At 39.0% G+C, this 26520-nt stretch overlaps 1 protein-coding gene across 6 annotated transcripts in view; it reads left to right on the forward strand.

The window, feature by feature from the left end:
• The window catches only part of LOC132384850 (neuronal PAS domain-containing protein 3), a 1097971-nt gene that overhangs the window by 659498 nt on the left and 411953 nt on the right, over positions 1-26520 (forward strand). For all 6 annotated transcript variants that reach the window (XM_059956437.1, XM_059956446.1, XM_059956483.1 and 3 more), the window contains one exon: positions 23533-23622. In XM_059956437.1, the coding sequence (XP_059812420.1) occupies positions 23533-23622 (90 nt within the window). The remainder of the gene's footprint in view (positions 1-23532; positions 23623-26520) is intronic.

Raw genomic sequence — 26520 nt, forward strand, 5'->3', positions numbered from 1 at the left:
AAATCCTTGCGATATTGCAAGTGCATTAGCTTTGTAGAAACCTGGTAAATCTGAAACATTTCAAAATCTATGAAGTAATTCTGCCTAGAGTTGCAACTATTTGATATAAATTTAGAGAACCAACTTTTTTTTCTGAGAAATTATTTTACCGCTCATAAGTACCAACAGAAAAGAAAATGTAGGTGGCCAAAACTGTGGAGGCATGCTATAAATTGCGCTAAACAGAAAAAAAAGTCAAAATTGTTTTCCACAATCTAGTATTTTGTCCTCTGTACAATATTATAATGGTAATTCTATTTGATGTAGGGTACCAAGGAACTGTAATTGTTATTTGCTGTTAGCATTAAACAGGAGAAAGCAAATCTCCAACCCATTTTACACCATATCCACATTCTTTGCCATTGAATATCCTTTCTTTTCTGAGTAAATACATTTTCTTTACAATGTAAAGGCTGGACAAAAAGCTAGGAAGGTTAATACAGTGTCATTATCTTCTCCCTATTAATTAGGGAAGACTGGACTAATCACTGATTTCCAGGATGGTTTATTTACATAAAAATGATTAACTTTATTTACATGAATGTGAACTCTGAAAATCTCACAGCATTGTTCTGGAAAGAGATTACAGAAGTAGTTCACTGATTGAAAGAAGTCAGTAGGCACACGCGCGGCTCTACACCAAAGATACAGCAGCAGATCAGTGGAAGCCCTGAAAAAATTTGTGATGGATCTATTGACCTGTGAGCAGTTAGATCCAAAATGAGAATGAGCAGGTGAAGTAGGATAATTTTGTTTTTGTTTCTTTAATAACATTATGTGGAGGCTAGTAATTTTTCAATCTTCTCCCCCCTCCCCCCCAATATTTTGCATGTTCTTCTTTGTTAAATCTTCAGTTGAACAGAAACTTTGGATCTTTCTTCACTAGGGAAGACACAAACAATCTCCCAGATGTAATAGTGGCCAAAGGAACTAGGGTAAAGGATGAACTGAAGGAAATTTATATTAGGCAAGAAACAGTGTTGGATAGACTGTTGAGTCTGAAGGCTGTTAAGTCCCCGGGACCTGATGGTCTGCATCCCAGGTGGCTCTAGAAATCGTGGACGCATTGGTAGTCATTTTCCAATGTTCTATAGATTCAGGAACAGTTCCTGCTGATTGGAGGGTGGCTAATGTTGTCCCACTTTTCAAGAAAGAGAGAAAGAAACAGGGAATTATAGACTGGTTAGCCTGATATCAGTGGTGGGAAAGATGCTGGAGTCAATTATAAAAGAGGAAATTACGACACATTTGGATGGCAGTAGAAGGATCAGTCCGAGTCAGCATGGATTTATGAAGGGAAAATCATGCTTGACTAATCTTCTGGAGTTTTTTGAGGATGTAACTATGAAAATGGACAAGGGAGCCAGTGGATGTAGTATACCTGGACTTCCAGAAAGCTTTTGATAAAGTCCCACATAGGAGATTAGTGGGCAAAATTAGGGCACATGGTATTGGGGGCAGAGTACTGACATGGATTGAAAATTGGCTGGCTGACAGGAAACAAAGAGTAGCAATTAACGGGTCCTTTTCGGAATAGCAGGCTGTGACCAGTGGGGTACCGCAAGGTTCAGTGCTGGGACCACAGCTGTTTACAATATACATTAATGATTTAGATGAAGGGATTAAAAGTAACATTAGCAAATTTGCTGATGACACAAAGCTGGGTGGCAGTGCGAAATGTCAGGAGGATGTTATGAGAATGCAGGGTGACTTGGACAGGTTGGGTGAGTGGGCAAATGTATGGCAGATGCAGTTTAATGTGGATAAATGTGAGGTTATCCACTTTGGTGGCAAGAACAGGAAGGCAGATTACTATCTAAATGGAGTCAAGTTAGGAAAAGGGGAAGTACAACGAGATCTAAGTGTTCTTGTACATCAGTCAATGAAAGCAAGCATGCAGGTACAGCAGGCAGTGAAGAAAGCTAATGGCATGCTGGCCTTTATAACAAGAGGAATTGAGTATAGGAGTAAAGAGGTCCTTCTGCAGCTGTACAGTGCCCTGGTGAGACCCCACCTGGAGTATTGTGTGCAGTTTTGGTCTCCAAATTTGAGGAAGGATATTCTTGCTATTGAGGGAGTGCAGCGTAGGTTCATAAGTTTAATTCCCGGAATGGCGGGACTGTCATATGTTGAAAGATTGGAGCGACTGGGCTTGTATACACTGGAATTTAGAAGGATGAGAGGGGATCTGATTGAAACATATAAAATTATTAAGGGATTGGACACGCTGGAGGCAGGAAACATGATCCTGCTGATGGGTGAGTCCAGAACTAGAGGCCACAGTTTAAGAATAAGGGGTAGGCCATTTAGAACAGAGATATGGAAAAACCTTTTCACCCAGAGAGTGGTGGATATGTGGAATGCTCTGTCCCAGAAGGCAGTGGAGGCCAAGTCTCTGGATGCATTCAAGAGAGAGTTAGAGCTCTTATAGATAGCGGGGTTAAGGGATATGGGGAGAGGGCAGGAACGGAGTGCTAATTGTGTATGATCAGCCATGATCACATTGAATGGCGGTGCTAGCTAGAAGGGCCGAATGGCCTACTCCTGCACCTATTGTCTATTGTCAGCACACTATTCCCAAACAATTGCCATCTATCTAATTATTCATACATACTTTGAACCCCATGCCTTCCCGCTGCTGAATGATTATCCAGTACCATACAGAAAATTCCCATGCATATGTGGAATTCTTTGGACAGAGGCCAATTAAAATATAGCCAAATATTTATATCCCAAAAATGATAAATAGATGTGTGCCATTTTTTTCATCAGTTATATGTTAAATGTTCCACTCTCTGACTTCCTTTCAGCTGCCTTGTGCCAAAGCTGGAATAAGTAAGGTAGTTGTATTGTTATTTCCCTACTTCGGATTCTGCTGTGCTTGGGTCTTGATATCAAATTTGTTTATTGTGACTCAACCATGCCATCAAACAAGATAATGCCATCAAACAAGATAATGTTCCTCTGGACCAAGGTGCACAAAATAATAGATAAAACTCACACACGTAACACAAAGTAGTTTTACCACAAATAATAAGGTGAGTATACAAGTTTAAAAAGATAAACAGTATAACACTAATGGTGATTCATACATGCTGAGTCCTAGGTGTTAGCAGGGGAGTTCAGTTATCTTGTTGCATGGGGGAAGAAGCCTAACAGTTCTTCTCCTAATGCTATGGAACCTCCTGCCTGATGGTAGGGGTTCAAAGAGTTTGTTGGATGAATGGGAGGGATCATTGACAATGCTAAGTGTCTGCGTACGCAGCGCTCCTGATAAATATTTCTAATATGTGGAAGAGAGGTGATCCGCTGAGCAGTCCTCTTAATCCTTTACACAAGAAAACCTGCAGATGCAGGAAATCCAAAACAACCCACACAAAATACTGGCAGAGCTCAGCAAGCCAGGCAGCATCTATGGGGAGAAAAGTAAACAGTTGTTCTAAGTTCCTTCATCAGAACTGAAAAGGAAGGGGAGAAGTCAGAGTAAGAAGGTGGGGGGGAGAGAGAAGTAAAAAGTACAAGGTGGCAGGTGATAGGTGGAACTGAGGGGGGGAAGGGGTGAAGTAAAGATCTGGGAAGTTGATTGGTGAAAGAAATAAAGGGCTGGAGAAGGGGGAATCTGATAGAAGAGAACAGATGACCATGGAAGAAAGAGAAGGGCTTCCTGCGGGGATTGCTCCCTATGCAACTCATTTGTCCGCTTGTCGCTCCCCACTGATCTCCCTGCTGGTACTTAGCCTAGTAAGCGGAACAAATACCAAACTGGACCCTACACCACCTCCTTCACTACCATTCAGGGCCCCAAACAGTCCTTCCGGGTGAGGTGACATCTACTATAGTTATCCAGTTACGATCAGCTACTATATCCAGTGCTTCAGGTGCGGCCTCCGATATATCAGTGAAACCTGACTTAGATCAGGGAACTGCTACGCTGAGCACCTTTGCTCCATCCACCACAAAAAGTGTGATCTCCTGGTGGCCGCCTATTTCAACTCTACTTCTCCATGGCCTTCTGTACTGCCATGTTGAGGCCACACTCAAATTGGATGAGTAACCATCTTGTATTCCGTCTGGGTACCCTCCAACCTGATTGAAGAAACATCGATTTTTCTAGCTTCTGGTAGTTGCTCCCCTCCGCTCCCCATTCCTGTTTTCCCCCCTCTCACCTTACCTGCTCCTCCCCCCTTCCCTTTCTTCCATGGTCTTTTTGTGTTTTTTGTGTATGTTACCTCACAATCCTTTGTAGGGATTTGAAGTCAGCTGCCTAGCAATTTCCCTACCTAGTTGTGATCCGGCGATGCAGCTGGCCAGGACAGTTCGTTAAAATGTGCTGGAAGAGCCTCACTTATCTCAATCTCCTCAGAAGCTGGAGACACTGCTGTTTCTTTTTTGACCAAAGAGGGATTGGGTGAGAGCCCTGGATCCACGGTTGTATTCATTTGTAGTGGACCTGAACATGTTTGTTTCACTTCCCAAGGTGGCGGGGGTTTGGGGGGTTTTGTGTGTGTGTGTGTCTACTGGACAAATAAAATTGTATTTGATATTCTTGAGTCAGAATCAATTTTAATATCATCGATATATGTTGTGAAATTTGGTGTTATGCAGCAGCTGTACATTGCAATTCATAGAAGTAAAATCTCATAACAGTAAATATGTATATATAAAAAGTTAAATTAAACAAGTAGTGCAAATAAAAGTAATGAGAAGTGTTCATGGGTTCAATGCCCTTTCAGGAATCGTATGGCAGAGGGGAAAAATCAGCTCCTGAGTCGTTGAGTGCCACAGATCGAGCCCTCCTGCTTCATCCACAGCTCTTGATTTGGATATGTGTATTATGTTTTCATTGGCACAAACTCATCCACACAGGTTTTAATGAAGACAGTGACAACTGTGGCACACTGTGACAACTGAAACCCTGACTACAGTCCTGCCCACTGACTCAAAGCTATCCTGTAAGCACTCCTGAGCCTCCCTTGTCCATACCTTCTTGGTCCTCCCTACTGATGCTGCAGTCTTCAGTCTCTGTCTGTACTCAGAGAGTAGAAGTACAGCCAGGTGATCAGACTTCCCAAAGTGTGGGCATGGGATGGCACAGTAAGCATTCTCGATGGTAGTATAACTGGTCCAGTGTGTTGGCTCCTCTGGATCCACAAGTGATATGTTGTTAATAATTATTTCAAGACTTTTTTATCCTGGCCTAGTTAAAATCCTCCAAAATGATGAGGACGGAATCTGGGTACTTTGTTTCATGCCTGTTGATTATGTCGCTTGGTTCCAGAGTGTTTAGCTCTTCTTTTCATCTAACGTTTGTGAATTTCATTGTATCCAAAATAATTGACCTGTTTATTCACAGTCGAAAGTTATCCCATACTCATGGACCTATTCTTTGGAATGTTGTATTTGAACAAAACAAAAAACATTACAGTAAAACGTAACATAATGTCGGTTAAAATAGAAATTAACAAATAAGAAAGTAAGTAATCTTCTGCAAGCCATAATCCCAATTTATAGCTCTCGCATGAAGAATTACAACATTGTCAAAGACAACCAGGTCATTTGCCACCTTCTAACCCTTGAACGGATTTAGAAAATGTTACATGAAATATTTGCAAAAGCCTATTTATTAAATCCAGTCCATTATATAAAATATGATATTTTGCCATGAATGTTTGTAATATAAATTGTGGCTGACATAATAGATTTAAATACTGAGAAATGGAAACAGATTATTTGTAAGCATTCCAAGTTTGCAAAAAGGGCATTGGATCCGACCAAAAGTATATTTTATAGGAGGGCAGAATCTGATCTGATACATCAGAATTTTCACATGTCTATCAAGATTTATTACACTTCAACACTGAAAAAGGACCTGAGGATGTTGAATATTCATTGAAATCATTAGTGTGCAACATCTGACAGCAGTAAAAAAAAATGAACTAATAATAATACCATCTAAGACAGTAGCAAACAACATGAGCCCCAGGTGGTAATAGTGAATGTGTATAGTTCAGTGGTTTGGTCCCATATGGAATCCTGTATACTGTTTTGAATGTCATGGCTTTGAAAAGGCCTATATGTCAATTGCCTACATTTCACAGTCAAGATTACTATTTTTGGGCCAGGTCTGTGTGTCACAAGTTTGCTGGCAAAAATCAATATGGATCAGGTTCCCCTCACTCAGTGTTGCTCCTGCCAGAGACCTGATGGAATTTAAAATTATCTTAACTGCTGCACATATCCAGCCAGGAAATCTCATGAGAAAAGAATTTCTTGCCTACAACATTTAGTGGCTTGAATCATTTCCATTTGTAGCAGCACAAGGAGCACAGAGGTGAGGGCTGAGCAATGAAGGGAAAAAAAATAACTCGCACGTAAACCAAGCCACTACATACTTTCATGATATCCTTGGTCATTTCATGTGTAATCAATACTGTTAGTTATTTTCAATGTGTATTCTCTCTTGCATTGCTCACAGGTGTTACAGCCAGTTTGGGTTCATCATTGGCCCACAAACAGTAAACAAGAATTTGGATAATTTAGTCTGCATTGGTGAAATTGCTTGAAGGCTTCCTGGAGGACATCCTGCTCTTCAGTTTTCTGAACATCCAGATTTATTGTTTATAACAATGCAGCACTCTTTTGATGTAGCACTGATTATGCATGAAAAGAATGGTGAAAATAGATATCAATTGAGGCAAGATGGTATTTTAATGAAAAAGAATCTGGCAGAAGCACCAGACAGTTCTTTTGAGGGTCTGAGGAGAGAGGATAGTCGAAGCATTTGTAGAATTATTTGTCCCTAAGACAAATAAGGGAAATAAAGTTCAGAGCACAATATCCTTTATTAAAGCTGATTAGCTGCGGTTAATATAAGAATGCATCAGAACTTTTACTTCATGATGCATACTTACATTCATATTTTTAAAACAGAAACAACAAGCCCATGAAGATCATCACTATCTACATCTATTAACTCTTACCATCAGTAGCTCTTTGCATTCAATCATTTATGTGCTAGATTAAGTGGAAATAAATATACAAATATCAGCATTTCTTTTTCAACCTTTGAGATTGGTTCCAGTTTGTCAAACTTGAAAAGTCGAATAACCTTAATCCCTACGGATTACCGTTTCTGCTGGGTCTGTATCAGTCACTGAATTCTAGATCTTTAATGCCTCACGGCCTGTCTTGCAATTGAACCAATCTTGTGCTCAAGTAAGTATAGTGTTCAGAATGTGTTTTGAAAACCAATAGAACAAATAGTTATCACTAAGTGTGAAGGAGGCTTGTTGTAGTGCTATGTATGAAGAAATGTGCTACTGATGGTATTGTTGGGCTAGTACCTGGCACAAACCTCCACCCTCCCTGTTGGTGCTGTAGCAAAATTAAAACAGCTAAAGTGAGAACTAGTACTGAGTGGGTTGGGGGAAAGTGGCATGGCTAATCAGTACTGTGAAGTAGGATCCAAAGCTGCAACCTGGCTGACATGGCATTTGAGGTCCATTGCAGCTGCTCTGTATGTTGGGAAACTGCCAGGATCCTATACTTTATGGTGTTACATCCTCCTCTCTGGTTGCAGAGCTCTCCCTAATCCAGAGATTTCTTTGTTAGTACGTTTAATAGTGGTTGTTGGCCTTTGAGGTCAATTGTCTATGAAGATAACATCTTTATTATTACAGCAAACAATGTCCTGCATGCTTTCTCAGCTGTCAAGTCATTTCTAACCAATAACTTCTCCTAAATTATCTTACCAATCAGTTTCTTAATATCAAATCATTACCAAGATCCTAATCTAAAAACATTGTGAGATAACTGCTTTTTGCCTGAACAAGTTTTGATCAATTCTTCCTTTTGGTAATTCTTCACTTGAAAATCCTTAGAAGGCTCTGAAAACATTGAATAAAGATATCCATTCAATATTTATACATTTACTTCTATAGTGTTTTAAGTGATTTCCTCCTTGGTTAATGGTATTAGTAAACTCATAATTATCTCTCACCTTATTGCTGGCAAAAACATTATTGGCTTGAGATGCCTTCTGTTCCATGTCCTCTCCTATAACCTTTATAATACTGCTCACAGTTGGGAAATGATTGCTCATTCCACAGAGAGCGAATGTGTGAGATCTGCCTATTATTTTTTAGTTCTTCTTAACTTCACGGACATATACATATGCCTTGTCCATTGCCTGCTTTCACTACTACATAACCGTGTAAGCTCATTTTCTGTTACTTCATACTTGATTTCTATCCTGCTAACCTTTCAAGTAGTGACATCTGAAAATTACAAGCCATGTCCAGCTCAGAAGGTATATTATGTTGCATCTTACTACAAGAAATAATCGGATAGAGCAAATGTCGAAACAATCTTTAAGGGAACATGAGGAAATAGCTATTCCAATAACAAGAATAAAATGAAACCACTTTATTTCACTTTTTAAATACCTGTTACCTTTGAAATACCAGCATAATCAAATTTTACCAGCACATCTCATCTTGCAACATTCCAAGCCTTCTGGAAGAACATGCAGAGGCCTTGCTAAGAATGCAACAGCAGTGTTGAAACTCTGAAGTCTAATTGATTGACTAGGTTTTCAAAGGAACATTCATTGGAGTAGGTCATTCAGCCCCTTGAGCCTGTTGTACCAATATTACTTTGCAGCTGATCTATACTTGCCTTTCAAATCCCTTGATAACTTACCTAACTAAAATACATCAATCTCTCTCCATATTGAAAATTTCAATTGATCCAGCATCCATAATGTTTAGGAGAGTGAGTGTCAGATTTACACCAATTTATTTGAATAAATGCTTTGTGATTTAATTCTTAAGCAGCTTTATTTGAACTGAAATAATGTCCTCCTGCTTTGAATTTCCTAATCAGATAAATAGATTATCTATAACTACTCTTAAATTCTTTTATCATTTTAAACACCTTGATTAGGTCACCCCACATTCTTCCAAATTCTGGATAATTAAACATATGTTATTCAACCTCTCCAAATAATGTAACATTTACTCTACATGTTAGAGTAACATGTAACTCTATGGAGTCTGTACCATAGTGTTAAACATGTAGGACGTGCATGTAATATTGTGGAATTCGAGAGGTCTTAAATGTGTGTCTGACCATTTACTAAAAAGATTTTAGATTGTGCACATCCACATGACATTACATACAGGGTTAAATATCCAAAACCCCATCTCCAAGCCTACTTTGGCAAGAATAACCCATGCACACTGATGACCCCTCCTTACGTCCCCAACCTTCCCCCTGTTCCTGGACACCCCACTCTGGTCTTCTGCTCACTCTACATCTTTTAACTCCTCTCAATTTCTTTAAATCCAAGGTGTGGCCATGTGCACCTGCATGGGTCTGAGCAATGCCTGGCATTTTGTTGGTTACATGGAACAGTCCATGTTCCAAGCCTGCCCTAATAATATTTCCCATCTCTTTCTGTGCATGTTGACAACTGTGTTGGCACTGTCATGAGTTTCATCTACTTTGCCTCCAACTTCCACCCTGCCCTTAAATTCACTTGGTCATTTCTGACATCTCACTCCCCTTTTTTGATCTCTCTGTCTCCATCTCTGGATACAGACTGTCTACTTATTTTTTTTTATAAACGCACTGACCTCCACAGTTATCTCTATATCTCTTACCACCCTGTCACTTGTGAAAGTACCATTCCCTTTTCTGAGTTCCTCCATCTCTGCTGCACCTATTCTCATGATGAAGTTTTCCTTCTGAGAACATCAGGGATGTCCTCCTTCTAAGAACTGGATTCCCTTTCCTTTACCATCAACACTGCCTTCATCTGTATCTCCTATATTTCCTGGACATCTATCCTCAGTATACAGGGAGAAGACAGGAAATTGGGGCTGAAAGGGAAATGGATCAGCCATGATGAAATGGTGGAGCAGACTCGATGGGCCAAATGACCTGATTCTACTCCTATATCTTAAGGTCTTATGATCTTATCTTCCTTCCACATTAACAGAAATAGATTTCCTCTTGCACACAAGGTTCTGCTGATGATGCAAATCCAGAGCAACACTCACAAAGTGCTGGAGGACTCGGTAGGTCAGGTAGCTTTTATGGAAATGAATGAAGAGCTGACATTTCGGGCTGAGAGCCTTCTGAAGTGTCTATGGATTGGTTCATTGTCTGTTCATGGCAGAGTGTGGAAGAAGTTGTTCTTAAAGTATTGAGTGTGTCGTCAGGCTCTTGTACCCCATTTCAGATGATAGTAATAAAAATAGAGCATATCCTGGGTGATGGAGGTGCTTAATGATGGATGCTGTCTTTTTATGGTATCGTCTTTTGAAGATGTCTACGATGCTGAGGAGGCTTTTGCCCATTGATGGAACCGTGTAAGTTTGCAATCCTCTGCAATTTTTTAAGGTTCTCGGCAGTGGTCCCTGCATACTAGATGGTGATGCAACCTGTGAGAACGCTCTCCATAATACATTGGGGAAAAAACTTGTTAGTCATAGCACAATTTCTACAGCACAGAAACAGGCCATTCTGCCCATCTAGTCTGCACCAAACCATTAATCTGCTGAGTCCCATCAAATGGAACTGGACCATATCCCTCCATACCTGTCTCATCCATGTACCTATCTAAATTTCTCTTAAATGTTGAAATCATCTCACTGCATCCACCACTTGCACTGACAGCTTGTTCCACACTCTCACCAGCCTCTTCATGTTCCCCTTTCTCCCTTAACCCATGACCTCTAGTATCACCCAACATCTGCAGGGGTGGGGTGGAAATACTGCTTGTATTTACCCTATCTATACCCCTCATAATTTTGTATACCTCTACCAAATCTCCCCTCAGTATTCTATGTTCTAGGGAATGAAGTCCTAACTTTTCTCTATAATTCAGCTCCTCAAGTCACAGCAACATTTCTATAAACTTTCTCTGCACTTTTTCAATCTCTTTTTCATTTTTCCTCTGGGTAGGTGACCGGAACTGCACACAATACTCCAAATTAGGCCACACCAATTTTTGCTGATGGATGTTGCTCTTCTCCAGCAGATGTGCTCAATTGTTGGGAGGGTTTTACCCATGATGTACTGGGCTGAATCCATTATTTTTTGTAGGATTTTCTGCCCAAAGGCATTGGTGTTCCCATACCAAGCTGTAATGCAGCCAGTCAGCACACTTTCCACCACACATCTATAGAAGTTTGCCAAGGGTTTTAATGACATGCCAAATCTCTGCAGACTACTGAGGAAGTAGAGGCACTGCTGTGCTTTCTTCACAATAATATATGATGGGTCAAAAACCCAAGGACCAGATCTATCCTTTTCCGTAATTACCTTGAAATTAATACCATTATGATCACTAGATGCAAAGTATTCCCCTACACATACTTCTGTCACCTGACCTGCCTCACTCCCTAATAGGAGATTATAACTGGGACTTCTACGTACTGGGTAAGGAAATTTTCCTGAACACATTTGACAAACTGTATCCCATTTAGTCCTTTTTACAGTATGGGGGGGTCCCAGTCAATATGTGAAAAGTTTAAATTACCTCTATCACAACCTGATGTTTTTTTGCATCAGTTTGCCATCTCTTTACAAATTTTCTTCTCTTAAATCTCATGGACTGTTGGGTGGTCTATAATATATTCCCATAACATGGCCATACCTTTCTTATTCCTCAGTTCTACCCATGGAACCTCACTAGGTGAGCTTTCCAGTCTGTCCTGACTGATATTAATGCCACCCATCCCCCTTTAATCCCTCCCACTCTATCATGCCTGAAACAATGGAACACTGAGCTGCCAGTTCTGCCCCTCCTGCAAACAAGTCTCGCTGATGGCTACAATGTCATAATTCCATGTGCTAATCCATGCTCTAAACTCCTCTCCTTTTCCTACAATGCTCTTTGTATTGAAATCTATCCAGCTCAGAACATTGGTTCCAACATGCTCAACCTTTTGATACCTGACTTTGTATGAAGGCTTAACAACATTTTTTTCCACAGCTACTCCACTCTCTCTTCTGGTGCTCTGAATCTCATCCCCCTGCAGTTCTAGTTTAATCCCCCCCACCCCACCAGCAAACATTTCTGTTAGGTTATTAGTCCCCCTCCAGTTCAGGTGCAATCTATCCCACCTTCCCTGAAGGAGAGCCTAATGATCCAAATATATGAAGCCCTCCCTCCTGCACCAACTCCTTAGCCATATATGAAACTGTATGATCTTCTTATTTCTGGTCTCTCTGGCACATGGTACAGGTAGCGATCCTGAAATCAGAACCCCAGAGGTCCTGCCTTTTAATTTAGCACCTAACTTCCTGAACTCATTTCGCAGGACCTCATCACCCATCCTACCCATGTAATTGGTACCAACTTGGACCAAGGCCTCTGGCTGCTCACCCTCCTGTGTCAGAATGCCATGGACTCAAGCAGAGATATCCCTGACACTGGCACTCAGGAGGTAATAAACCATCCTGGAATCTCATTCTCACCCACAGAATTTCCTATCTGTTGCCCCAACTAATTACTCCTCTAACACTACAGCTCTTTTTTTCTCCCTCCCCCTCCCTCTCTAAGCCAGACTCCAGGCCAGAGATCTGCTCAGTGCAGCTTCTTCTGGCAGGTCATTAGCCCCCCACAGCAGTATCAAAAGCTGGATATTGTTGAGGGGAACAACCACAGGCGTACTCTGCACTGGCTACCTATTCCCTTTTCGTCTCCTGGCAGTCACCCAGGTACCTGCCTCCTGCAACTTAGGGGGTGACCATCCCTTCCTCATTCTCCTGTATGAGCCAATGGTGATTGAGCTGCAGCTCCAGTTCCTTTAAGTGGTTTCTAAGGAGCAGCAGCTCAGTGCACTTTGTGCAGATGTAGTTATGAGGGAAACTGGAGTGTTCTCAAAGCTCCCGCATCTCATACAAGGAACGTGCCACTAACTCTGGAACCCATTCTCAGTAAAAAAAACTTGCTGGGAACTTACTTGGAGTCTGTATTTGTGCTTGTCCAAGCCTATTCTCACCCAAGTCAGATGAGCCAAAGCCAAACCACTCTAACACTGCCCCTCTCCAAAAGTGGCAATTCTGCTTACACGGTGATTCACTCCCGACTAGACTTGCAGTTTTCAAATGGCTCCCACCCTGCAAGATGTTGCTCTCTTGTTACTTCGAAGTTTCTTCAGTGATATTCCAAATCTCCTCAGGTTTCTGACCTGCCTTTTCCATAATTGCATCAACTTCCACCATATTTATAGCACCCTAGCACCAAACATATCATTACCATCCCCTCACCCTCTGTTTTAGGCCGGCTGGTGGTGCAGTGACATCAGCGCCGGACTCCGGAACAGAGGTTCCCGGGTTCGAGTCCAGTCGGGCCGCTTTCCACCCGTGCTGGGTTGAGTATTGAGCTCTCAACTCGACCTCGTAAAATAAAGAAAAATACTGCGAAATGTCTGTGTGGGGAGTGGTGCGCCACACAGTCTTTCATTCCGTGCCTTGTAAGGCATGAAAATGGCCGACGCTGGCCTCTCAGGCCCAAGTCAACGTCACCATCAACCCTTTGTTTTCCACAGAGGTTGTCCTCTGTGTGATTTCCTTATCTGTTTGTTCCTCCCCACTGATTTCTCTCTTGCCATTTAAACCTGCAAATGGAACAAGTACTCCTACCTTTCACCTCCTTCCTCACTACCAGTGAGGGTCTCAAGCAATCTTTTCAAGTTAGGCAACACTTCACCTGCAAGTCTGTTGGCAACATCTGTATCCAGTGCTCCCAGTGTGACCTCCTCTACTTTGCTAAGACCTTGTGTAGATTGGGGGTCCACTTTGTCAAGCAGCTTTACTCTGTCCGTAACAGGAGGGATCTCCCAGTGGCCAACCATTTTAATTCCACTTCACATTCGTATTTGGACATGTGGACACATGGCCTCCTCTACTGTTATGACAAGGTCACTCTCAGGATGGAGGTGCAGCACCTCATATTCTATTTGGATAGCCTCCAACCTGATGGAATGAACATCAATTTCTCCAACATCCAGTAATTTCCCCCCCTCCCTTTCTCCATTTCCATTCCCCATTCTGGCTCTCTTCTTACCCCTTCTCTTCTCACCATCCTATCACTGCCAACTACTGCCATTCCTCTCCTTTAGTTGAATAAAATTTTAAAGTATTAAAACTTAAAATAATGCACTTAAAATGTTCAACTCGTTTCAATCAATTGTTCTCGTTGGGATGCCTGTTCTTTCTGGGTTATTAGTAAGGTAATGATGTGCAGAGTAATACAAGGGGAAGGCAGGATTCTAGAAGGTTTAGAATCTATCTAAGCTTCTTTGTGAACCATGCACATTTATTCCAGTGATACATTTCTCTGCTGTCTGTCTTCGGGAAAGATATCCCTGGGTACTCTTCAAATGCTTACTTCCAAATAAAATGCAAGGACCATCACCAACCCATTATATGTGACTTTTCTCCACTTTAACAAAGCTTTGATTCTACTTATTTAGAAAGTAATTTAGAGCTTTCTTAACAACTCTCCCCTTGATTTTTGACTGCTCACAGCAACTCATTTCCTTATTAATTTTATGATTGCGTGTAAGTTATAAATCCAAGCTGAAGAGTCCAATCACATTGGAAAATTGCAGGTAATCAAGAGTATTTCATTGCCTTGGCACTGCTTTCAGTCTTTCTGTATTGCTGTACCTCCCATCAGCAAATGTCCTTTGATAATAGAGCTCATTTTCAAACCCAATGGCAAACTATTCAACCTATATGCTCTCCACTCCAGATTTGAGGTCCCCACAACTTCAGTAGCTGAGTTTTAGAGTGCAGACAACACTTGCATATACAGAAATTTGGAAGCCAAGCTCTCAGCTATTCATTAAGGCACACAAGATGATGAGCCTAGCACTCATTGCAAAACACAGGCCTTCTACAAACTTGATCCCAATTATACAACACTGACCTCTGACAATAAAGGTTTATAGGAGTTCTTGAAAGTCAAAGAGCATTCCTGACAATTTGGAGTCACAATCAGTGAAGGGAGAAATTGGTAATGAAATCTGTTATTGCCTTTAATACACAAACATAGGCTTCGGATAAATCAGGAGAATAGTGTTTGAAGATAAATATGCTAAATCTGGCGCTAAATCTGGCACTAAATCTCCTGGCCTGCTGGACAATGGTGTATCTTGCCTTCCTTTATGTTTCTGAGACATGGAGTACCTGCAACAGGCACATCAGGGCACTGGAAAGATGTCACTGGCACTTCATCCAAATCCACTGTATGTGTCCACAATCCATCATCCGTATCCTCTCCCAGGTCAGCTTCCTCAGCATTAAGACCTCAATTACATTCAGTCTGCTCGTTGCTCCCATGCTGACAGCAGACTTCCTCTTCTGAACGCTGTGACCAGGTGAGCTTAGGAAGATGCAAGGATGTTCTCAAAGCCTGCTTGAAAATTGTACCATCAACCACTCAATGCAGAGGTACATTTTGGATGTCATTGAGAATTTTGAGTAGTAAGGGAAGGGAGTAGGATTACTGTTAGCTATAAGAATGTGAAAGTGAGAATTTGCCCAACATGCTCACAGGGCTGCAGCCTAAGGCAATGTCTGTCAATAACAAGTTTAAGGTGATAGATTCTACCTACTCGTATAAAACATACGACCCATCAAGACTGCTTCACCATTCCTTCAAGGCTTATTTATTATCCCCTCAACCCCGTTCTTTTGGCTTCTCCCTGTAACTTTTGATGCTCTGATTAATTAAGAATCTATCAACCTTGACATTAAATATACCCAATGACTTGGGCAGCACGCCCATCTGTGGCAATAAATTCCATGGATTCATCATCGTCTGGCTAAAAGAAAATTTTCCTCATCTCTGTTCTGAATGGATATCCCTCTATTCTGAGGCTGTACCCTCTAGTCTTAGACTCCTCCACTATAGGAAACATCCTCATCCATTCCATTTAGGACTTTCAATATTCGATAGGTTTCAATGAGATCCTCCCTCATTCTTCTAAACTCCAGTCAGTACAGGCCCGAAGCCATCAAAAGTGCCTCATATGTTAACCCTTTCATTCCTGGGATCATTCTCATAAACCCCTTCAAGGCCATCTACAATGCCAGCACATCCTTTCTCAGATAACAGGCCCAAAGCTGCTCATAATACTCCAAGTACCATCTGACCATTGTCTTTTAAAGCTTCACTATGATGTCTTTGCTTTTGTATTCTAGTATTCAAAATTAATGCTGAAGTTGCATTTGCCTTCCTCACCACCAACTCAACCTGCAACTTAACCTTTAGGGAATCCTTCATGAGAATTTCCAAGTCCCTTTGCACCTCTGGATTTTTTTTTTCAATTGAAAAAAAAAATATCCTGTGCCCTTTTCCCTCCTACCCAAGGGCTTGACCATGCACTTAGCTAGATTATATTCTATTTGGCACTTCTTTGGCCATTCTTCCAATTTGTTTGTCCTTCTGCAGACATCCTTCTTCCTCCATACAACCTGCTCCTTCGTCTATCTTCATATTATCTGCAAACATGGCAACAAAACCATCAATCCCTTCATCTACAGAAAATCATTGACATATAACATGAAAAGAAGCAGTCCCAATACAGACCCCTGTGGAACACCATTAGTCACCAGTAGCCAATCAGCCAATAAAGAACCCTTTATTCCCATTCTTTGCCTACTGCCAGTTAGCCAATCTTCTATCCATGTCAGTATCTTCCCTGTAATATCATGGGCTCTTATCTTGTTAATCTGCTTCATGTGTGGCACCTTGTCAAATGCCTTCTGAAAATGCAAGTAAACAATATCCACTGACTCCTTGGTGTATTCTGACTGTTATTTCCTTAGATTTGTTCGAATTCTTTGAGAGAGATCTGTCCTGTGGCTTTTGAATTGTGACCAGAAATTCTAGCCGTTGCTGTTCTGCCATCCCTGCTAGTGTCCCCTTCTAATCAACTTGGACCAGCTCTTCTTTGATGCCTCCGTAATTCCTGTTTCTCCACTGTAATACAGATACATTCAATTTTAGCTTACTGCAAACTAGAGGCTGAATGCTATCATATTGTAAGCACTGTCTCCTAATAGTTCCTTTACCTTAAGCTCCCTAGTCAAATCTGGTTCATTATGTAATACCCATTCTAGAATTGCTATTCCCCTAGTGGGCTCAACCACAAGCTGCTTTCTCGTTGGCGTTCTACAAATCCCCTGTCTTAGGATCCAGCACCGACCTGACTGGACATTGAAATCCTCTATGACTACCACAGCATCGCCATTGTAACATGCCTTTTCTGAGGAGGTCTTATTTATTGTTCTCCTGAACTGCACAATGGTTTTGGGATTTTTGTTTCTGGAGGTTACCTCCACCGTCACCTCCTGTCTCCATCTCCTGGACACCTGGTAGAACAAACTTGTCTCATGTTGTTAATCATCTCCACCAAAGTTTGAGTTACAATTTTTGTGAGTCAGTATTTGTACCCTCCTGTTTTTCCCTGATAAGATCAGTTATAGGATTGGCATGTGTGAACTGTGTGGATCCCTTTCTGGGCTGCAGTTCTAATACAAAGTTGCTGGGCAGGGAGCCAGCAACTGCTCAAGATGTCACTGGAGCATTACTTTGTGGTGCTGCCATTTTCTATTTGATAATCAAAATGCACCTACTCCGTGGCAGCACATTTTAAAAACAGACAATAATTTTGACAACTTGTAAAAATTTCAACTGAATAATTTTGAAGCTCTGATTTGTAAACAAATGAATTTACAGGCAATTGTTTTAGTATTTTAAAGGACTTCTTTTTTGGAGTTGTGATCTTAGTCTGACAGCTGTGGAGCTACAATGGCTGCCTTGTGCTCCAGGCAGTTAATTGGCAGTTATGAACAAAATAATTTAAAACAGGATAGTGGTATGCTTTTTGCCCAAATAAAGAAAATGCTGCATTCAAACATAGCGCAATTTGGATTGGCAATATTCATAAATAAAAGAGGCTGAAATGGACATCCCAGGAACAATAGTGATTACTCTCCAACAGAGCATACTGAAATAATACAGCCAAGAGAATTAGCAGAAATTAAAAATTTTATAAGTTGTTTCCACTATAATAGGTATTCGTTATTGTCATGGATTTGAACTTGAGGGATTTATTTCATATGGACTGTACAATGCACCTTAAAAGAAATGTAATTTATATCTCCTTCAGGCTGAATGTCATTTTCACCAATACAATAAACAGGCAGAAAGGAAGGTCATGGGTGTGTAGATTCACAAGTACTGAGGTGCAAGGCTGCAAATTGGAGCCAAGGGATTGTTTAAGCTGGCACACAGGTGGGAATCGTGGACGTCTATAGTAGAGCATAGATGCTCAATGTGCTCAGTCTTTACGTCATTCGCATCTAAATATTTATTGGGCAATTTATGTATATTTCAGTAAAGTTAAAGTTGATTAGAATATGATCATTTATTTTTTAAATTAAGCACTATTATTATAATAAATAGTGGATTGGGTTAAGGGAGAGAATAGGGAAATGACAAAAACCATGGAATCAAAAGAAAAGGATTGTTTTTAAACAGATTTATCAACTGATCATATAATTGTGCTAGCTTAATATTGCAAAAATAAGCTTTTATTACAGTAACACTAAGATGCATTTATACGTGAACTGTGCTTCCAGTAAAAATGAGCGGCTCAAGGGGACCTGAAGTTCTCTGTACTTCTTGGTAGTCTAATAGTGATTGCATAACTACAAAATAAATTAGTCTAAAATGAGATTACTGAATGGGGTTTTTCACCCCCTAAAGACTAGAATAGAGTAAATGAAAGGTGAATTTCCATCTGAAACAATTAATCCTGTCTTGATTGGTTCAGTGAAAAAGGAGATGGATGTGTACCTAGTTAATAGGTTTTGGGAGTTTAGAGAGTGAGAATACACATAGGTATTGAAGTATTCTTTGAATCTAGCAGTTAGGATAATGGAAATATGTGATGTGGTTGGTTATATTGAACATAATGATTGTATTGGTTAAATTACCATGAAGATTCACAACAAAATCTTATCAAGCTATATCAAATTAAAGCCTCAGCTGTGGTCATACATTTTTTTTGTTCATGCAAATCATAGAAAATGTTTCACAGATAATAAATATAATACTTATAGAGATCTTGCTTCATCCATATTTTTCTTACTGTGCCTTCTCATTTGTTAGACAAGTTAGTGTGCCTGGATTAGTAAATGAAGGTTAGTGGGATATATAACTGTATGACTTTATAGCTATATAACTTTTTTTTTCATTCATAGAATTTGGACATTACTTAAGCAATTTGTTGGACATTTCAGATTATTATTGAGGAAAATTGTGGTCAGCCACTCCCTGAGACTTTCTGGCACAATGCTGATTAGTGAAGACTTTCAGGAATTTGATTCAGCGGAGGTGAAAAGACTATAATTAAATGCCTAAGTTGGAATTGTATGTGATAAAAGTGTGATCAGATTCACCACTAGCTTCTGTGTCCAGCACATAATTCTTCAGAACATCTGCCATCTCCAATAGGATCCCACCACCAAATACACCTTTCCCTCCTCCCCATGCCCTCCCACTTTCTGCTTTCTGTAGGGATCCTTGTCAATTTGTCCCTTCCCGCTAATCTCCCTCCTGGCACTTATCCTAGCAAACGGAACACTTGCCCCTACACCTCCTCCCTCAGTGCCATTCAGGGCCCCAAACTCTCTTTCCAGGTGAGGTGATGCTTCACCTGTGAGTCCGCTGAGATCATATGCTGTGTCCGGTGCTCCCGGTGTGGCCTCCTGTATATCGATAAGACCCAACTTAGATCGGGAGACCACTCTGCCGAGCACCTACGCTCCACCTGCCAGAACAAGCAGGATCTCCCAGTGGCCACCCATTTTAATTTCACTTCTCATTCCCATTCCGATATATCCATGGCCTCCTCCACTCCACTCTGCCCATCTTTTAAATCTACTCTTTATCTTTTTTCCCCACCAGTCCAGCTGAAGGGTCTCAGCCCAAAAAGTCGACTGTACTCTTTTCCAAAGATGCTGCCTGGCCTGCTGAGATCCTCCAGCATTTTGTATGTGTTCCTCTGATCCTGCTGTCTTTGTCCTTCCCAGTAGCTGAAGTTGTAAGTCTGGGAGGTACTGGTTAAGAAACTTTGAGTTATTGCGGAGTATTTTGTAGGTGGTGTATCATGCAACAACTGTGTCTTTGTTTTGGAGGGATCACGCTCTTAAGCTAGCTGAACAGAATGTGGATAAAGGGGCGCTTCATCCTGACTGGAACCTCGTTCACTCTGGAAAGTGAAGAATATGGGGATAGGTTTGAGCAGCAGCAAGATTGTACATTTCATTTTTGTTATTCTTCCTCTTAATTAAAAGCTCACCTACTGCAACAGATGTCTCAGCTTGCTTCGGAATAACTATGTGAGAGAATCATTAAACAGATTCTTTTATTTTACTTTGGAGGTTTATGGACAGAAGTTCAGGCACCTTCAATATTTGTTTCAGAACAAGAACAGGAATGTCATAGCAATCCATTGCAGTAATTTAGTGCAGTTGTAGAACCAAAATATATTCTGGGAAGTACACGTGTTAAGTCTTCATTTGCTCACAATATAGACTTTACAAATAGGAGTTCAATATCTGTGATCTCAGAGGTAGTGTTTTCATGGGCTGAGCTTGCTATGTCAAACACTGATGGATATTTGCAGCCTTCCCAGGAAGATTTTTTGGTGGTCATGCATGATTATCAGTGACTACTGCCCTTGGTGACTGTATGTTAAGGATCTCTAAGTTGGCTGCATATGAATGTACAAGTCAGGTAACTGAGAATTCTGAGGTGGACTTTATCTAAGTGAATGAATACTTCGATTTGTCTCTGCCCGGATACTCCAAGAAGACGGTGCCATTCCCTGGAATATATGGTATCCACCATAGAAACAGATATTTTTAAACTGCTGAATATTAGAATGAAACCCCAAGGGCTAAATTTCAAGAAAAGTCAGGATGCTTTTCTGACACATTGATTTAATATTCTAAGCTTTTTGATACAGTATAGGCTTTTTGGTACATGCTTAAGAGTTTGCTCAGGAGATGAGATGTATTCCATTCAAGTTTGACTACTTGCCCCAGTAGGATATCTTACAACATTGCACTGAAGTGCTGCAGTAAATAGCATGACAAGCAATTGTGTAATTGAGTAAGAAATCGTAGGTAGGAAGCATGCTTTTGGTGCAATCATTGTTACGCAGGACCTGGTTAGGACTCGCTGATGAAGGTCTCCAGAATGACGGTGATATACTGTATCCTGAGCCAAATTTCATGACACAGTGGGGTTTCAAATGAAGGGAAATTAAATGACTCAACACTACTTCTATTTTGGAGATTTGAAAAATAATTGAGAAGAATGAAAACTGGATAGAGGCCACCAGAGTAGCAACAAGCATTACTGTCCTAAATTTCTTGTTGGTTTTCTGTGGACATAGGCCGTGAAATTCTGCGGTCTGTGCCCAGAAATTGTTATTTTACAGTGCATTGCTTCATAGTCAACTAGGTGCATTACTATGGTGTATTCGCCAAATTCCATCCCACCCTACTTGACTTCACATTCTTTACTGGATGGAAAATTCTTCTTAAACTTGATTTATTCGGGTGGGAAGTTTGTTTTCAAAGGTTCTGTTTATATAACATATGGTGCAAGTATTTGTTTAAATGAACATTATTTGTGTTTTATTGCTTTAATGAGAATTCTGACAAGCACAGAAGGTACTTTAATATTTCCTCATTGTATCATGGAAGCTATTTGTCCTTTGTTTCAGGAGGTGACCTTCTGTGTTGAAAATTTCCTAGGTATTGAATGTTAACCCATGCCTTTTTTAATCCAATTGTTTTTGCTTTCTCATAAATCACCTAATTAGTATTAATTGACATAAAGCCTTAAAATATACTTCCCAGTCATTACATGAATTTTGCGTGGAAAGAAAATCTTCAATCCCATTTTCCCCTTATAGTAATATGCTGTTAATATGTATTAAATAAGATTGTTTTATTATGATTAATAAAGTATTAATGGTTGTACTGCCCTGTAGTACGAGACCAGAACGTTGAATACAATATAAGTCATTTAAAATGTTTTCTAATTCATCTGAGCATAATTTCTAGTTGAGATGCATTGATCTGTGCAGTGTACTGAAACTCATTTGGGTATGTGGTACTACCTTTGGTTACTGGTGCTACTTTTGAAAGGAATGTTGAAATACTGCAAAAGAAAAATCAGTAAAACGATATTGATTGCCATTTAATAATTGTATCAATACTTCCTATACTAAAGAATGGAGAACAACCCGTAAAAGTTTTCCTTAAATTTCGTCTTTCCTTCACATTCACTAAGCAGATTTCATTCAAGAAAAGTATGTGTTCACCAATTATTAATTAAAATAGCAGTATTCAATTTCAATGTCATTCTGTTTGAAATCAAAAAATGAGAGCTGTCACTTTATAACTGGTCAGAAACGCTTGTACAACATTCTTAGCACAATCTAATGAGACAGAATGAGTTTGATACATTATTTTAATATATTATTTTCAAAATCTTGATGTTTAGTAGCATTGTTTATAATTTAAATTTGCATAGACAAATTACATTTGCTAACTTCATAAAATGAAATTAGTATGAATTATTATTACACAACCATTTTTTTTCTTTTGCATTCAATATTTCCTGTAAAATAACAAAAGTTTAATCAGGCCACTTTACTGGACCCTATAGCATTTGAAGTTATAACAAAAACATTCCTCTGGTTATTAAATGTCAAGATTGTGTTAAAAGAGATGGAACCATTCAAAAATTCAATTCTTTATTCTGCTCATGATCCAGACCGTTTTCATTGTTCCTTTTCTGAAATACCAAGTATCGGGATGTTTTTTTTTGAGGTGGTTACAAAGATCTGTGAGAGCTATAATAATTTTTCTGTTTCAGTCTCAAGGATTCAGTTACTGGTAGAACATGATATTGATTATATGTCACTTTTGAGATTAAATATTTATGGAATGTAGGAATAGCATTTTGGCCAATATTATATTGAAGCACCCATTTTATATAGTTGTTATAAAGAGCTGCTTAACTATATTTTTATAGTGATTTTCTTTAGATGTTTGTAAGATTTAGACTTTCTGTTTAGAAATATGAAATTGAGAATAAATTATTTTGAAATAAAATTCCAGAATAAAATTATTACTTTTTATGACATGTTTATAAATTTTGTTAAATTGTGTTTTTTCTATTTGCACTCTGTTCATTTTTGCTGATTTTTAAATGTATTTTGTTTGGATACTTTGAAATTGATTAAATATTGGCCAATAACCCTTTAATCTAACTCTGTAAGATTATTTAGATTAAGATTTTTAAATAGCTTTTTTTAACAAGGGACTTACTAGTATTCTGGTGATAAACTCACTTGAATCTTTTGTTTGTTTTGCTTGCAGTCTTTGGATGGATTTATATTTGCACTAAACCAAGAAGGAAGATTTTTATACATCTCTGAAACTGTCTCCATCTACTTAGGCCTTTCACAGGTAAGTAAGTATAATTTTCCTGTCATACATCTGATGGCATTTTTGTCATGAAAGTACCTTTGCAATCAGTTCTATGCCACATCTGCTAAATTCCTGGAGTGTAATGTGTGGATGGCCATTTTATGCATTGTAAAAATAAAAATAATGGAAGTAAATTGTTAATTTGAAGGATAATCAGCTTTACAAAAATGAAGACACAAACCTTTGGAGATTTGCCTGAGAATAGTATTAATGTCCCCATGGAAGAATGTTGCTTTAAGGTATCACTGAAATCTTGGTAAATAGTCCCTTGGGTGAAAAGACTATAAATTTGTGTATCAACTGTACACTGGAACTCAACCTAAAATACAGTATGTGCATTACCCTGCTTTGTCTTCCATTTCTTGTTAACTGTCATTCATATGCTTTTTTTTTGGTTGAAACTAGGTTAATGATTCTAACTGATTTTATCTTAGATTTTTTTCTGAATATTTCTTATGTTAGTTGACATGCTACATCAGGCTAATACAGGGATAAATGCCTACAAGTATCTATAATTTCTCTATTCAAAATAATGCATGATTTTTGTAGTGGATTCAGTGGATTGTAGTCTAGCTTCAAAACAAGATTTTTTAAAACCAATGAAGAGATTTTTATGGCATATCGCAAATTGCTGATGTAACTTTCTATAGCAGGTTTAGTACTAGTGACCAGAGTTTAATTTCTCGGCAAAATAATATTGATATAATTGTCTGTTTATGAAATATGTGACCTTCAGAATAACTGAGCAAATAATGGTTTGCTCTTCATGGAAGTAGAAGAAAAGAGTTGCAATTGTTGAAGTTAAAATCTACATTTCTTTGTGGAAAGCAGAAATTGTACTGTTTGATGAGACTGACTATATCTGAAATAACATTTGAGAAATTTCACAGTGAGAGGACTAGTAAATGGATTTTCCACATAATCAGTTCCTTTTCAATTAATATTGATTTCTATCTGCAAAGACTAGAGTAGGTATCAGAGGGAAGGATTTCTTTCTTTGATATGTTTTCTATCTGATGTGCTTGTACCCTGCATGAGAAGAAGCATTTGCCAGCTGAACTATTAGATTTTGTATTATTTTATCTATTAAATAAGGCGTTGAATAGATCAGGTTATAACTACTGACCTAATATTTAAAATAATTTAGCTTCATTGTAAAATTTACACTAAGATAAGCTTCAAAGTTAAGCTTTTTAATATTGGGTTACTTAGTTAAAGTAATAAATTTAATATTCAATTGAAGATGTAGACTGAGGAATGTGTTCAAATTACAAACAATTTCAAATCCATCTACATACACCATCACAATCAGTCTTAGATAAAATAATTTGCAGTTGGACAGTAAATGTTAACTCCCAAGGTGTTGGAAGGAATATATGAACAGTTCAGTGGGGTATCTATCTCATTTTTTGTAGCCTGACCTTATTTGACTGGGATTGTTGAATTGCTCATCACATACTACTGTGCAAGGCAGCTTGCTGGTACCGAGTCTAGTACAATATTGGAAAACGTGGAGATGCTGTCTATTTGTTGGACCAAGTGTCAATTTTTGGAGTGTATTTATTGCTTAGTGATCAGCTAGGTATGACAGTATGGCAAATGTATGTATCTGTTGATAATGCAATATATGCTGAATACATCTTAACTAATTTAGGCAGAAAAGTTGTTAAGATTTCCACAAAGATGGACTGTTAATTGTTTTAAAATTCAAAGCAGAGTGAGCCATCAATAAAAAGAACACTGGTTTAATCAGGCCAATTGATATTTTGTTTTTATTTGGGCCTTACTATTGATATTTCTGAAGGTGTAGTTGTTGACTTATTCTACTAAGATTTGAACTTGCAGGCCTCTGCAACCTTTTGTAATATCATTCAAAACAAGGATCTTCCTTGTTGCTTTTTACAAAAATGGAGATCAGGTGTCAATGTTTCATGAAGCGCCAATGAAAAGTACCATTTTCTTGGAGCTCATTTGATCCAATTTGCATTTGGATAGTGACAGGTTGTTTTGTCCTGGGAGAAGAATGCATGGGTATTTATGTCCTTAAGTAAAGATATCTAAAGTGTTCAGGTTATCGTCCTTTTCTCATACTAATTAACATTTACCTTTATCAATTATTTTTGAATGCTTACGAAGTATTGTTTATGCAAAAAATCACAAATTCAGTATCTGCAAATATTATATATTTAAATAATAATTTGTGTGAAATGTATTCTACTCCACCATTCTAACAAAAGATTCATAAACCAGCAGAAATAATTTAAAGCATTTGCTTACAATACAGGTGAATAGCTTTCAATACTATTCAGAATAACTAGTTTTCAGACTTTTCTCATTAACATATCTATTCATCTCTAGTATCTTCTTAGCAAATATATGTTGTATCTTTTCAAAGATTCCAATTTTGATTCTATAGTAAGATGTAATCAAATTAAATATACAAAATTAAATCTGCTCAGTGTTCATACCTGAATTACCCTATTTGCCTGCATGTGTCACGTGGTCAACAATGCTCTTCGTATTGGAAAAGTTGGTTGGGTTGTAACTGCACAACAGTATTCATTATTTAGATGAACATTATTTAATTTCTGTTGGAAAACCCCAAAATTGGATTCATTGCGATTTTGTGCACATCCCATTTAGTGACTAATTGAATGACAGGAAGCTACATCTTCCCCAGTAATACTCTCCAACTCTTCCTCCGCTACGTTAACAGCTGCATTGGTGCTGTTTCTTGCACCCGTGCTGACTTTGTCAATTTCATCGACTTTGCCTCCAACTTCCATCCTGACCTTAAATTCACATGATCCATCTATGACACCTCCCTCCCCTTTCTCAATTTTTCTCTGTCTCTATCTCTGAAAACAAACTGTTAAC

The sequence above is a fragment of the Hypanus sabinus genome, chromosome 2, assembly GCF_030144855.1.
Source record: "Hypanus sabinus isolate sHypSab1 chromosome 2, sHypSab1.hap1, whole genome shotgun sequence".
Taxonomy (NCBI): domain Eukaryota; kingdom Metazoa; phylum Chordata; class Chondrichthyes; order Myliobatiformes; family Dasyatidae; genus Hypanus; species Hypanus sabinus.